We start from the raw sequence: 15,865 nt of genomic DNA, 5'->3' as shown, positions 1-15,865 counted from the left end.
CAGCCAATAATTGACAATATTGACTGTCAAGATCTCAGAGATATATGCATACTGCATAGGAAAGCAGTAAGTCAAAACAATATAAACCATACTACAACTGTATGTGCTATTGGCAATTCTTTTGAAATGCTTATTTTAAAACTTGGCCTCGAGAATTTTAAAAACTTAAGCAAATCTACACTAATGATCAATGACCTTCGATATTGTGATAAAACTTTTTTCAAAACAAGACTATTTTACTTAGAAAATGAAATCAGAGTAGTGAAGTACTTCTTGCTATGCAGTAACAGAATAGCCAAACATTTTTAAAGAAAGAATGACACAAAAATCTATTCGTATTTATATCTTTTACTATTTTAGAGCACATGCTTAAGACAAAATCATAGTTATATCTGAGCATGCCTGAAAGTAAGTGCTTGTCCTTACAGGTGAGGAGATCAGAGAATATATAAGAGGTTATTTCTAATGAACTGTATTAAGAATGTTTCTATATTATACTCACTCTTTCAAATGTAATTTATGCAGACTGTGTAATTCATTGAGCTGCAGAGTAGAAATACGATTTGTGAAAGTGATTAATTGATACTGCAAGAGGTACATGTATCTAAATACAACAGACAAGAAAAACAGCCCTAGCCTGGAAAAGTAAAGTCCTCAAAAAAACAAAACAAAAGGGAAAAAAAACCCAACCCACCAGCTTTCACTTGTATTTTTATTTCATTTCTGCTCTTTTGAATTGTGAATCTTACATTTTTAAAAGAAATTATTTTGTCCTAGAAGTCTACAAGGTACTAGTATAAAATGGATTTTCTTCATCCAACTATGAACTGAGAGTTTAAGGTATCTTATAATTTCTGAGTTGCTACTCTTACTACGCAAAAACAGGAATGCCCATCACAGTCAGCCACAAGCTCTGACAAATATCAGCAATTCTTCCGCTGCTGCTGCCAAGAAAGAAGCCAAAAACAGGCAGGAAAATAGTCCGAATGGAGAATACTGAGAACAACTATGTTGCACAGAATATACTTTATTTCTTGTTTGGCTGCCCCAAGGGAGTCTAATATCATTCCAAATTCCTGCCACAGTCTCCCAGGCCAGAGACAACTAATGGATGAAAGCTGCTGCACACACATCTTATTTTTCCCCTGCTGACATGGTAAAGGATGGCACAAACCTTCCTGGCCAAATGAAGCCGGCCAATATTTAATTAATATGTCTGAAAGTAGAAATGTGACTACATTTTGCTATACAGATTAGGGAAACACTTTCTAAAAAGTTTAAATTCTCAATTATACTACTTTATTATTAGCTAAAAGCACAATTTAAACCACTTTATACAACATTTAGAACACGGAAGTCAAATTCACCTGGACGTTTATATGAAAAGACTAAGCAACTACAGATTCACACTATTCTATTTGAATTATTTTTAGTGAATTGGGTCACATACTAGTAAAGAGAACAAGAATAGGCATAACATACCTTTATTCTTCTGAATTTTTAACCAGTTTCATGTCTTCATGGTTTTTGTATTTTTTTAAAAGCAAATATAACAAAGTATCCAGCCAATATAAAATTCTTTAAAAAAAAAAAATCCCCACTCTCTCAATAGTCTACAAATCTCAATTTAGAGACTCGCTAAAGAAAAAAATCAGAAGCACTGTATACAAATTTGTAGTAAAAAGCTACAACTGAAAACTATCAAGTGAAATACATATGTAGAGGATAAACAATGGACCTATCAAATTCAGAAGGTAAAACCTTCTGCTTTAAGTATTTTATTCACAGTAGGAAACTACTTTCAATATCTAAAAAGACTGCATGAATGTTTGAATGCCATCTGACAGGCCTTTCTTAGTAATATTTTATTCACTGTTCAGTCTAACAAGCTTATTGTTGTGCCTTGTTGATAGATAGTTGCCAAGGTCAGCATGGAAAAGGAACTTCTACAACAGAACGATACCTAGGCTTTGCAAGTAAAATTTATCTTAAAAGATTCCAGTAAGTAAATACTTCAAGCATGCATTTTACTCTGAACAATGTAAACAGATACATTCTCAGTCACAGTAATCAAGCAGTCAGGATCAAAAAACCAAACAAACAAAAAAAGTTGCCTTTTTCTTGCAACCTGCCTCAGGTTTTGGCACTCAGGATGCATCTAGCATGCCTGATCTCTTGGTCAATCTTAATCTGAAAGCATGGCTTCAATGAAATGGTATTGACTGATACATTATGTTGCTCCTGAAGCAAACAAAAATTTTAGTCCCTCAGATTCAGAAACTAAATTGCATATAACTCTTATCTAAATATAAGCAGGATATTCAGTCTTAACTTCTGCTTTTGAGAAATGCACCTTCACATGTCTGATTTTTGCTTATTTTACATTGAAACAATCTTGGAAAATGCATCCACTAGAACAGGTCCAAACCGACAAAACTCCTGGGAGAAAAATCTGATTTCATTTTGTAATAGGTATCTTGACAGAAATATTTTCTTGTACATTCTACTTAGTAGTTACTTTTAAACTCTCAAATTAGTAAGCGTTCATTCAACACATTTAGTAAGCCTACACAAGTGCAAAAATCTGTTATTACCCACCCAGAAAGCATAGTACACAATGTTCAGAGCTCTGTTATGCGCACACACACTATATATGCACATATACGTATGTATACATACAGTAAACATATGAAATTAAAGAAAACAAAGAAACAAAAACACAACTTTAAGAAATATATAGTGTGAAAGAAAAATAACTGAAAATAAATACATTGAAAAAAATATCAAAATATAGTATGCCAAAAAACATACCAGAACTTTAATTTCACTGTCCTCAAATGCCAAGTGTAAGGCATGTTTCACGAGCACAAAGTTTTGTGTGTGCTGTAAGACATATCATGGACGGCTTGTTGATCTGCTGACTTTTATAGAACATTCATGTGAAAGTACACTGCTTCATTTTGTAGGACTAGAATTAAAGCATTTATGCATTAAGGACTTGACATTTCTATTTGTGAACAATCTTGTCCCAAAGGGGAACAGAAGGAAAATCTCTTTATTTTCCTTTTGCTACATACACAGCTGTAAACTAGCCACACAATTTAAATAGCTTTCCAAGTAGGTTAGTAGTTCATTGTAGCTTTCTTTCCTTCTGACCTGTGGGAACTTCAGAAGGAAACTAGGAAATACTATGGGTAATACATAATTCCTCCAGAAGATGCTTCTCCCTTTATTATTACATTTCAAGCTCACTGAGATACAGACAAAAACTTGAAATATAAACTAGTATGATCTGTATTTTAGTTATGTCCCTGGAGAAATAGGGAGAATTTATAAAGAAACTGGTATTTCATCAGTCTTTTAGGATATTAAATACTATAACAGCTATCCTCTTCTGGTAAAAAACAAAAGTAGTTAAGATCAGATATTGATGTTGGTAAGAGTTTAATCCTATTTCTTTAAAGAAAGAAAATCATGGGGCAGAGGGGTTGTTTGCAACCAGCCTACAGAACAGTGTGGATTATCTGGGACCTGGCAAACCCATCCCCGTGCACAACTTTCAGCACTGCTCTTAACTGTCCCACTGTCACAGGCTCATAGCAATTCTATTAAATGATGTTGGCTAGATAAATTAGACTCTTACTACAGAAAAGTTAAAAGGGAGGGAAAGGAAAGACAAGAAATAAGACAGAGTAGGGGGAGGTAGTATTGGCGGAGGGGAAGAACAAGAGCAGAAACCAAATGTTCTCATTCTTCACTGTATGCAATACCAACACCAGCAAACACATCAGCGTATCTTTTACTCCTTTAGGACCTTCTTTAGGTCCTGCTTTGCCAGTACGTTTTCCAGAATCAGAAGATGATGGTCTTTCCAAAAGTAGCACGACAAATCTTGAAAAATCAGCAGCCAGCAAGGAAGGTGTTTGCCATGGTAAAGCTCCCTTATTCAGCCTTCAGTGTTCTTAGCTGAGCAATTAAAAAACCAAACCAACTCCAACAGCAAATGTTAGTACCAGAATGCTCTTCAAATTATAAAAATGGTTGCCAGTGCAAAATTCAGACCACATTTGATGAGTGGATGGGGTGTTCCTTGTCTTCCCTGTGTGAATCACACCTGTAAGGTCTGGAAATCCTCCGCACCTCCCAAAACTAGGTGCACGTGCTGGCTGAGTCCCAGCTCTCTCCTGGCACAGGACACAGGTATATACCAGTTTCTCTCTCCCTCTGTGGGATAGAAAACTAGATGCACGGACTGAAGGAAGTCTCAGAACACTCCTGCATGGTTCTGATCTAGAAAATCAGCAGATCATGATCACAGGCTATGCAAAGAAGCAAATCAGACTCAAGCCCAACATAACCCTTCCTTTATTCTTCTTAGCTTCATCATTTGATGTTCATTGCCTACACTGCCTAGGCATCACCCCAGCTCACCACTCTCTGGTTATGCTACTGTTTGTATTCCTTATTTCTTTATTACTGCCAATTGAAGAACAACCTAGTCATTCATTCTGTCAGCTCATCTTGGTTTCATCATGCTTCTTTCCCTTGGGCTCAACTAAACCCCTTCAGAAATGCATTCATTTCTCATCTCTTTTACCCCAAATCCTCCACAATTCACTGCTCATTGGTTAATCTTGCATTCTAAACACATAAAAATACCATCGCTTATAACTAGTCATTATCAGTTCAATTCAAACCATAGAAAACTCAGCATAAAAATCCTTATTTGGTTTTAACAAAAAATAAAAGAAAAAACTAAGCAAGGGAATCAGAGTTAAACTGACTGAAGGGTTAAAGAGAATTAAAATACGTATCATACATATTTCCTGCTTCAATTATGGCATGTCCCACCAATAACATGGATCCTATGTTCACTTACAAAAAAGTTAAAAATTGCAAAATATTTAATTTTGGCTTTATAATCCATGCAGCAGTGAACTGCCCAAAGGGAATTTAGAAGATGAATTATGCACCCTTCAAAATAGAATTTATAATAGATATACTGACAGACTCCAAACAATATAGTCAGTGCAGTAAACCATTAAGACACCCGTCACTTTCTCTCTCTTTTTCCAAATACTGTCTATTCTGACTGCATGGTGAATTATACATGGTAACCTCAGAATGCAACTGTAACTGTGATAAGGACTGCATCTTCATTTTGAGCATCAGTAAGTTGAGGGTTTTTTTTTTTTTTTTTTAATTCTTCTGTACTACATCAAGTTATACCACTGCAAATATTGTATTTGTAGAGAAATTATATATATAAAGCCTTTCAGTTTTCATGATGCACTAAGGACTCCAATTTATAACATGCTGTCATTTCCATACCTTCAGGGAACATTGCCCTTTCTTAATTTCTGTAAGGACTGTCATATAGAAAATACCAAGCCACATTTGTGTCAAGTCTGCCATTTTTAATTATCACCAATCAAATCCAAGCAATTTCTCCTTTCGTTTAACAAGTGTATACCTACCTTCTAAATTTTTTTTTATGCCACAATTCATAAAATTGTTTAGGCTGATGCCAAGTCCCTTGCACTAAATTAATAACTAATCACAGAGGATATTTATCATCTCAAGTTTCCTACATGAGAATTGTCAGACTTAATCACCTTCCTCATATTTTCACTATTTACAGAGCTTCATTTATCATACATTTCAGCTGTTTGACAACAGTGGACTGTTTTCCCCACTTCAAGCACATAAAGAAAGATAATATGGTGGCAAAACATATCATCTTGGAAATCTTACTGTTCCTGATAACATCCGCTCCCACCTGCAAATGATTCCAAAAAAGCCATTTATTTTAATACCAGTGATAGGCAGAAGTAGAATTAACAGGCTACAGACTTATTAAATAGACAGTTTTGCTTAACCATAGGAAATGAATTGTGATTTTTATCTTTGGTTATGCTTCGCAGACAGTATGAGAATGATCTGTTTCAATCAAATGTTTGGATAAAAATCATTTGATACCAATGCCAAATGAATTGTTCTCAGAAGCATTTTTAAAATGGGTTCAGGGCTTATTACTAGAAGCTGAAAGGAGTACTAATTCTCATAAGCGTTGCGATTTCCGAGACAGTTGTGATGTGGACCGTGCCCCTACACTTTTTCAAGCCAATTGGAGACTGGACTGAAAAGTAACACATCATTTAAAGCAAAGAGATGCAGAATGGCATGCTAATATGGTCACTGCAAGCTTCTGCAGGAATTTTATTCTGCATTACTGAGCATGGTAAGATGCCATTCTTACACAGTATTGCACAATGTGGGCAAAAACTAAAACATGATATTAATTTGTTGAAATAATGAATGAGTGACAACTCCCAAGTCTACCAATGGAAATATTTTGGCATAAATGTTACCTTAGTGTTGTGATGTAATACCACAGGATATCTACTTGGATAATCACAGTAAAAAGAATCACGCAACTTCATATTTTAATTGATTAGGAAAATAACTGACCCCCTACAACCTGTAAATAGTTGTGAAATGAATAGCATAAAACTGCATTTATTTATGGCAGAATATAAATAGTAGAGACAGCTCATCAGATGCAACACTGTTGCTTTTTAGTTCTCCATAAATTTGGGTCAAAGATATTACCATAAACAAATTTATTAGTAGAGTTGTATCAGGCTTTATCAGTATTGAAAAAATCCTAGAAGTCAACCCTTTTGGATATAATTCAAGTGAGCGTTGTTATAAAACAACTGAACTGAGGTGATAACAGAAGACAGGGATTATAAGAAAACACATTCTTTACTGTCATCTGTCAAAAGGATCCCAAACAATTAGCAGAAAAAGCAATAATACGAATGAAAGACAACTTTTACTTCAATATGTATATGTATTCCTGGCGAATATTTCCATGGTTCCACTTCAGAGTTTTCTGATTTCCCTAAGTCACGATGCTGCTAACCTACCCCATACTATAATAAACTCACTTTACTTAACCATTATTTTAATGAATAATATTTATCACAAAGTCATAGCATTACTGAATGTATTTAAAAATATAAACTATAATAATTGTTAAGGAAAAATGTGTTCCAACACTATTTGGATTAAATGCAACTCTTTCCTATTTTATCAGATTATACACATTAGGAAAATGAAAAATGCTAGATAGTCAATATTTCTTCTCCTATTACACCTAATAGAATAAAGTATTAAAGTGATATTTTAAGGACAGTAACTAGTATTGCATTCCACTGCCTTTACTGACTCAATACACAAAAAATATTTCTTTCCCAAATGTTTTTTTTTTTCCTACTGTGACAATATTTTCCCCTTCATCCGTTCAGATTAAATGCTCGGTAAAAGTAATAATACTAAATTCCACAGAACCTTCTCTGATTTCTTGGGCTATTGCTTCCATAAAGATGTATCAAGGCACCAGCATCAAGAAAAGGGTAAAAGAGGTTTCCTCAGTACCCTACTGTGTTGCCAAACTGAGATTAAAACGAAAAGTCTAGTGGCCTCTACAGTGCAACTCTAAACCAGCCAGAATATCTTAATTTGCGTTTCCAGAATGTTGCTTCCAGCTGGTTCCAGAACAGTCAAATTGACAGAGATTTGATAGAATCTTTTTTTATTTTATTGCAGCATTGTGAACACACAGTCGGGCGAACAGTGCAGGAATGGGAAGAAAATATTAAGATATAATATGGTGCATGTCCATCACATTTTGCAGTTGTTATCGAAGCATGAAAATGCTAAAAGACTACTTGCCAGAATTAAAAAAAGAAAAGGATTTTTCTGTTGAAATAAATAAATGAAATAACATTTTACTCAAAATTTAAATTCAATAATTTTAAAATAACAAGTTACTATTAGTTATTGTAAATACATTCCAATCAAATAAACATCTGTTCTCAAGGTCTACAGCAGTACTGACTGTACATAGCATGTGAAAGGAAATTACCTTAAAAATTTATTTTGTAAATGTTAACATCTTTGTCCACACAAAATATGACACTAAAAAGATTATTAGTCTTATTAAATTATTAATTAGCATTATCTCTATTATAAATACAGTATAATAAGTAGAATGCAATAGTGAAAAGCATTTGATTTTAATGGCACATTTGTGTATTTTCCATCTAATCTTTAGATTGAAAATTTAGTATTTGTTTTGAAAGTTTTCAGTTATTTCAAGATTAAAAACTTCTTAATATACAATTTCCATGTTTCTGAGCAAGGAGTTCTCGAAAGACCCTTCCTGCCTGTGTGACTTCACATCCCAGAGTATAACTGACAACCTACTTTTTAAACTGAGGTCTTAAAAATAATAATAATAATAATAATAATAATAATAAAGGATCCAATTTATGCCCTTTGATATCAATGGTAAGGAGTCACGCTGATTCTGCTTTAAGATTAGACCCTTTTTATCTGCTTATTTACCTCTGATCCTAAATTAACGCAATTTCTACACTACTCACAAAGAATTGTTTTTCCATATATATTTTTTTCATAATCTCTAGAACAAATAGCCCCATAATTTAAAGTAGGAAATTCACTAAAGTATGCTATCTTTCTTTGTCCAACTTCAATGCTATATTTTAAAATTTGAAACATCTGAGACTCCACCTCCAACTCATTTCACAAAAAAACCTATGTAAGGTAAAGCAAATTTTCTTACAAATTTAATTAGAATATGATATTCAAAAGAGAAATAATTTTAAAAATAATATTCACTGGTGGTACATTATGAAACTTTTTTTATGGAGTTTAACTTTTTGATGTAGTTGTCTGTAAACATCCAACAAGTATGCAGATATAAAAATGCAAGAGGACTCAAAGGAGATGATCTTTTAGATAACACTGAAAGGAGGAAATGAAATCAGAATTAAGAAATGCTAGCATTCTCCTACAGTAATTCATGACAGATGTCATATAATACAAGTACAGTTATTCTTCTGGAGGGCTTTACTGTATCCCCAGGTCCAAGTTATACAAAGTGACAGGAGTAAGTATCAGTGTTCCTGAAGCACATTTCCATTTCAGTTAGATTAAAGGTGATGAATACCAACACGCAACATTAGCACCTATAGTTGGCACAGAAAAACTACAATTTTTTTTCTTGTGCAAAAACATAGCCAAATTGATAATTACATTATGTTTATTTTAATAAATATACTTTTAAAATGCAATTTCCACATCAATATGTAAAGATTTACACTTTCAAGAAGACAAAGATTCACCTTAATATACTATTTTCCTTAACTGAAAATATTTCAGCCATTCACTAATTCTGTGGTTTATTAGGCTACTGTTTTTGGTGCTCTCTTCTGATAACGAAGCACTGGGGGATCCATATACACCGGCACCTTTGGGACTCAACACAGTGAGCTAATCACTTGCTGAGACCACCTTTAGCGTTGTACTCTCTACCCACAGCAAATCCAGATCAGACCAGGTGCTCCCAAAGTTGTTTACATGGGTTCAAATGAAGTCACATCAGCAGCTGACAAAAAATTTTTTTAAATGCTTCTCTACCATATGGAAAGCCATGTTAATAATTTACTCTTCTAAGTAACAGTGTGGAAATCTCCATATGCTCTATGCCAACAAATATTATACTCACTATACTCAATCCTGTGAAAATTAGTCTGCATTACAGACCGAGCAAAAGAAAACAGAGGGAGACTCAAAAGAGAAAAGGCTCCTTTCTCCTGACTACTTTGCTGCACAAACATTTTAGTTTTCAGGATTATGGCCTGGCTTCCAACCATTTACCATGTTCCCGCTGAACTTCTTCCATGTCTTAAAATCCTGACTGCTAATCTTGTCCAAAAGTCTGTATTTCCCAGTTCCTTCACCTTGGACTACAGCCAGAAAGCTCACTGATAAGTCCTAACCATTACAGTATGCACAGGCTGTCCCCTTATAACATTTACTCTGTTTTATCTACAGCGACATTTGATGAAAGCACCAAGGGAGGGCAGTACTTTTCTCAGAGATTGTAAAATTAGTCCAAATTCAGGTTTCCCACCTGTACTTAAGGATGTACCTGCAAGACGCCCAGATGCTCATCTTCCACCACATCACGACGAGGCCTGATGGCAGTAATCAATAGGACTACAAGTTCCTCAACCAATGTTACTTGCTGTTTTACTATGCATGATACTGTACATCTGCGATGCAGACACTGTATACCTGCCTCCAGAACCACAGCTGCAGCTTACTCTCAATAACCTCCAGATGCGCTGCAAATCTCAGCACCTGCTAACAAGTCACCTACAACAAGGGCATGACAAATTACCATCTACATAGCTCTCCTGAGATATTATGACAATAATACTTGCCGCCATCCACAGAGGAAGGACCAGACAATGTTCTTGAATGGCTAAGAAACTATTGTATTGTGACTGGAAAAATCTATAATTAATTTTGTTATGCAAGCAGACCCTTATACTGGATGATTTGCAGTGCTACAGGCACCAAAATGCCTCAGTATAGCTCAGGATAAAATTCCTTACCTTAATGGTTAAAAAAAAGCTGCACTGTGCTCTGCTCCCTGATGTTTATTACAAGAAACACAGATACATCAGAGGCTGACAAACATTCAGTACAAATACTACAAAGGATGTGTTTTATTTAGAAAGATGACTTAAGTAGGCAGAAATACTCTTAAAGATTTTGTAGCTTTTAAGTGTCTGTCTCTAGGTGAATTAGTAATATGGAAGTAGAAATGAATTGTAACTCCAAGGCTGCAGTGATAAGATTCATGACAGAATGGTAGATTAATTGCTGCTTGCTCCTTGACCATACAATGCATACAGATACAATGCATTGCAGATGTTCCCCAAACTTTTCAGAAAAATCGCACAGAAAACTCTTGCCAGCCCATCATGCTGCATTTCCCTGAATCTGCCAGGAGCTTTATTTCTAGGCATCACCATTTTTATTGCATCAATTGAAATTTGATAGAACAAATGCAACAGTCATTATGACAACATTAAGGCGGAATGAATATTTAAATCAAATCTCAGCATATATTATTCATGTCACCATGTACAAAGAGCCAACATTTACTCCTGTCCAAATGCAAAGACCTGAGGTAATCTATGACACATACTAATAGAATTTGCAAGTTTTATTTTGCTCGTATTTGAAACAAGTAGTAGGAATTTTTCTACAATATATTAAACCAACATGATAAATACTAGGTGAAGCTTTTGAGTGAGTTGTAAAACTTACAGAAGGAATCATAAAATTAGATTTTTCTAATAGGTCCTTTTGAGATCTTCTTTAACTCTCAACTTTTAAGAGGCTGTTTTACAAGTCACTATAAGAGACATTTTTTGTATATGTTGTTAAAACAAATTTCAAGACTATCTCAAGTGAACATATTTTTGCCTTAAGTAAAAAGAAATTAATTTTTACTGTTCTATGTATGCCTTGCAGACACATACTTTTTAAAACAAAATAGCTTTAATCAAAACAGGAAAAATAATAGTTCTTGCATGTGTGAAGGAGTCCCAGCACCATAATCTTAGTAAGTATTTGCCACACAGAGGTCTTGCACTCTGAAAGCTGCAATTCTTTTCAGTTACTTAGCAAGAAATGTAATGGTCACAGCATTTGATATAACACTAAGTCAAAAGCAAGAGAGCACTGCAAATGTTCTGAGGCCACAGCCTTGCTTGTGGAAAGAATTTTTATGAATTTCTGGAAACAATAAAGAAATCTACAGTACAGTTTTAAAAACTGTGATTTACTTCTATCATAAAACCTACCAATACTCTACTACCCTTAGCAGAAAACTCATAGATGCACCTTTAAACTACTCAGATTTTTTTTAAGAAATGAAACAGTTGCTAGTTTTCCTTCCATCTGGATTCTGCAGCAAAAGGATGGAAGAAAACACAGTTTTCCAAGACTTTAAAGGCAAAAGAAATGAGACATTCTAGAAAGCAAAGTGACTTGTTAGTTTTGTAAAATTCTGGGATACAATCCCTATCTAAATGGAGCTCATAAGTAAGCAGACTTGCCAAAGTGTGGGAGAAAAAAGCGGGAAACTAACCTAATTTTATTTTTTATTACCGTGAGTCAGGTAGATCTTACATTGGTACTATCTTGCATGTGGTAGAAACAATGATGAACAAAAGGTTCACTCAGAGGCAATGAGATGCAGAAAAGCATCCCCTCTGAGAGCCATTGCTTGGCATCAAACAAAACCCAAACAGATAAAGTTCATTTTGCCTTAAATCATTAATGAACGATTTAGTCATCAATTTACTAAGGCAGCTGAATTTCTTTATTAAGCACCTGAGTAGCCCTGTGGATTCCCAAAGGATCGCTCTTCTCCTCAAAGTGAGTATGATCATAATACTATGCTGAATTGGTGCCAAGCTGATTGAAGTCCAGTGCTTGTGTTTGATTAACAGAAATCCACATTCCTATTGTTTAGTTTTCAGCCTTTTAAAATTTGCTGTTGAAATGGGGGAGGAAGAGGAGGAGGAGGAGGAGGAGGAGGAGGAGGAGAAGCATCATACTGTAAGGCCAGTATTTGGAACTTCATCTCACTTGTGAAACAGGAAAAATACTTGAGTTGCCAAATGACAATGTCTATGAATAAGATTTAAATAGAGTAATAATTATTTTCCAAAGTCTTTTTTTGTTTGTTTGTTTTTATCCAGAAGCTAATTTAAATAGTCCTTTGTAGGTGCATTTCAATAATCAGTCACATGTTGACAAAGTACAGACAAGTATGATCAGAAAAAAAAAAATTAAAAAAAGGGCGGGGGGGGAAATAACTACAGAGACAAAAGAAATCAACCATCTGCAAAGTTTGAACACAATAGCAGGTTTCCTATCACTGCTGACAAAGGTTTCCTTCTCTTGTTAAGTCTCAAAATTGTAATTAGACTTGATAATGAAGTATTATAGTTATAGGCATACAATTAAAAACACACATTTCCCATTCCAATTAAATAGTAATTTGAAGAACAGTTTGCCAAGGATCAGTTTGGATGACACTAAGTAGACTGTCTTACTCAAAGTACGCATGCAGAAAAGTATACTATTTTAAATTACTTCAATTAAAGCCTGAAAAGCTCCTGCCTTTTAAAATTTACAACTTTTTCTTAGCATTTTTTCTGAATCATGCTAAAATTTTCCATTACAGTAGCCTTATTCTGCATATGCAAATAAGCCCCTATAGACAGAAAGAACTAATGCAATTAAATGCTTTCAAAACCACTGACGTTATAATATGGCTCTGACCTAAATCCACAAAGATAAAAGACAGTCGTAAAGGTTAAAAAGGGATATAGTAAGAGCTTGATGATACTTCCTTTCCATTTAATACGTTTATATTTCAGTATTTTTACTAAAGTCTAAGCTCATTTATACTTTAGTACATTTTTAAAGATTTTAGAAAATCTTGTAAGAGAGTGTGCTAGAAATAATCTGTAGACATGGGGAAGAAATATAATTTCTAAAACATATCTTTCTGATTAGCACGAAACATTAGTTAGAACACCTTTAAGTAATATGTTGGTTTTATTTAAAATACCTGCTATAATTATTAGTAACCACTGTGTTAGAAGTCATTTAGAAAGTTTTTTCCTGTTTATCTTAAGGTAGTGGTATTGATCAATTTTCTCAATTTAAAAGGAAACTTCCACTTTTGAAATTCTCTGTATTTTTCTTATTGTTTTTCATCCTATCTGCAACATAACTATGCATCTTCCACATGTATCTACTTAATCTTAAAATAAATTAGCCAATCAAAGGAGGAAATACAGCAGGAGAGGAGTAGTACTGGTCAGAAGGAAAAGCTTAAGTTAATACCTCAGTTATTCCTTAAGTCTCACTCTGCTTTATTTGCTGAAAGATGAAGGACGTCTTGCTTTCTAAACAAACATGAAATCCACTACTTAACCCACAGGCAGTTTATTTTCTCGTGTAGTCAAATAGGCCTCGTTATTTGTAGCATATAAGTCTGTTCAAATGCTTGCCGCCTACTGAAGAACTCTGAATAGCAATTGTACATTTCAATCACAAATAAAGAGCACATTCTCGTATAATCTATAGCAAAACACCAGATTAGTGCTGTCATCCAGTTATAAGTAAATTTCTCTCCACTGCAGAAACATACAGAAAAATCTGTCTGGATGATTTACCCAAAGCAAGCAAGAAGAACCACTCAGAAAACAGTTGCTTACTTTTACTGATCTCCACCCACCACCCCCCGCCAAAGCCGAGGAATTATTCTCAACTAATACAATGGATTAAATTTGTTTTTTACCAGTCTTAGAGGCTATAATGAAGTTACCTGTCATTAATGATCCAGTTCAGACACAGATTGAGGGAATTAAGGTTTTTGCATCTCTTTACTATTTCCATCACGGTTTCATTATCCAGTTCTGTGATATGACGTAGATCCAAGCTGGAAAGATTTCTTAGCTATTGAGACAAATATGATAGAAAGAAATAATCTGAAAGTTATTCACATACATAACTGTTATAAAATTTTTTAAACTTTCTGGAATCATGTATAATGTGTGAAAGCTAGCCAGAAAGATGAAGTTATGATATTTTCCACAAAAAGGAAACACATCAGAGATTCACACAATCCGACTTTTAGCATCTGAATTCTAAATTTGGGTATAGATTTAGGCAGGCTCTCAGTTACTCCATGAAATCACATCCCTCTTGCACAGGGGTCCATGTCACCTATAATAGGGGTGTAGGCCTTCCTCTTTTTACTATATGGATTACAATTTTTGGACCTGGATAGGAATACCTACTCATTTAATTAAAATAAAAAGGCAGAGGGAGAAGCAGGGAAGGGAGACAGAAAATGCATTTGCGTTCAGATTCAGATACATATCATTAAAAATTCCAGAAATCTAAGACTTTACAAAACCAAGTGAACATCACAATATTTCCAGAAATTGCAGCATTTATCCTGTATTCTTACCTGCACAGCCATCAGTTACGACTTGGAAATTCAGAATAATAATATTTGGAGTAGCAGAACAATATGAGTTATGATCTATGCATTAGGTAACTAATGTTAATCTGATTTATTACATTGTTAATAATTACAATGGTCTTCAAATGCAAACAAAACTCCCTTACTACTTTTATGAGCCATGGATTCACAGAAGGAGATAGATTTGAGGCCAATATTTACAATTTTCTGCAGCAACCTTAAACAGTGGATCAGTTTAGTCACAGTAACTTCCAAGTGTTGTTTGCTTTTTAAGCTGTCTGAAATAATCTCTCTTATACTCTGGAACAAATAATTGTATTAGGTAATACTGACACTTTAATTAAATTTACCTTCCTTGTAAGAGAGAATAATAATCCTTTTCAGTGATTTAAGTCACTAGGGATTTGATTAAGTAAAGACATACAAGTGAGATCATATAATTGGTCCACTTCAGTAGTTAAATATTAAGTCAAGGTATTTAAGAAAAAAAAAAATGAGGACACCAAATGGAGTTAGTCTTTAGAAAAGGTGTTCTGTTGTTTTGTTCCAGAAGTTTTTAGCATTCATCAGTCTAAAACTCTGCGGAACAAGCATAAATTTAAGGAGCGTGACCTCTGAGAAACAACTGCAGAATATTTCTAAGGAAGCAAGGAAAAAATATTCCTATTATTAAAATGCTACACCAGCTGTACTGTTGAACTGCTTGTCATAACCCAGTTGTACTTCTGATGCTCTTATTTGCTTAGTAGAGAGAGGAGCATGTGATGATTGATAGTGTGTTAGTAAAATGAACAGATCTTGCAAGCTCTGTCTCTCTGTATTTCATGCATATTGCTCTAAGTTTAGAAAACTTATTTTCTATGCACCCCAAAAAAAGTCACATCTAATCCCTCATTTTTCTGCACG

General features: G+C 34.3%; 1 protein-coding gene across 2 annotated transcripts in view; it reads right to left on the bottom strand.

The window, feature by feature from the left end:
- LOC112995245 (F-box/LRR-repeat protein 17-like) overlaps positions 1-15,865 on the bottom strand; it is a 303,486-nt gene that overhangs the window by 183,759 nt on the left and 103,862 nt on the right. For both annotated transcript variants that reach the window (XM_064502865.1, XM_064502864.1), the window contains exon 6: positions 14,297-14,427. In XM_064502865.1, the coding sequence (XP_064358935.1) occupies positions 14,297-14,427 (131 nt within the window). The remainder of the gene's footprint in view (positions 1-14,296; positions 14,428-15,865) is intronic.

This window comes from Dromaius novaehollandiae, chromosome Z, assembly GCF_036370855.1.
Source record: "Dromaius novaehollandiae isolate bDroNov1 chromosome Z, bDroNov1.hap1, whole genome shotgun sequence".
Classification (NCBI taxonomy): Eukaryota; Metazoa; Chordata; class Aves; order Casuariiformes; family Dromaiidae; genus Dromaius; species Dromaius novaehollandiae.
Note: the sequence above shows the minus strand (reverse complement) of the source record. Positions and strands in the feature narration are given on the sequence as shown.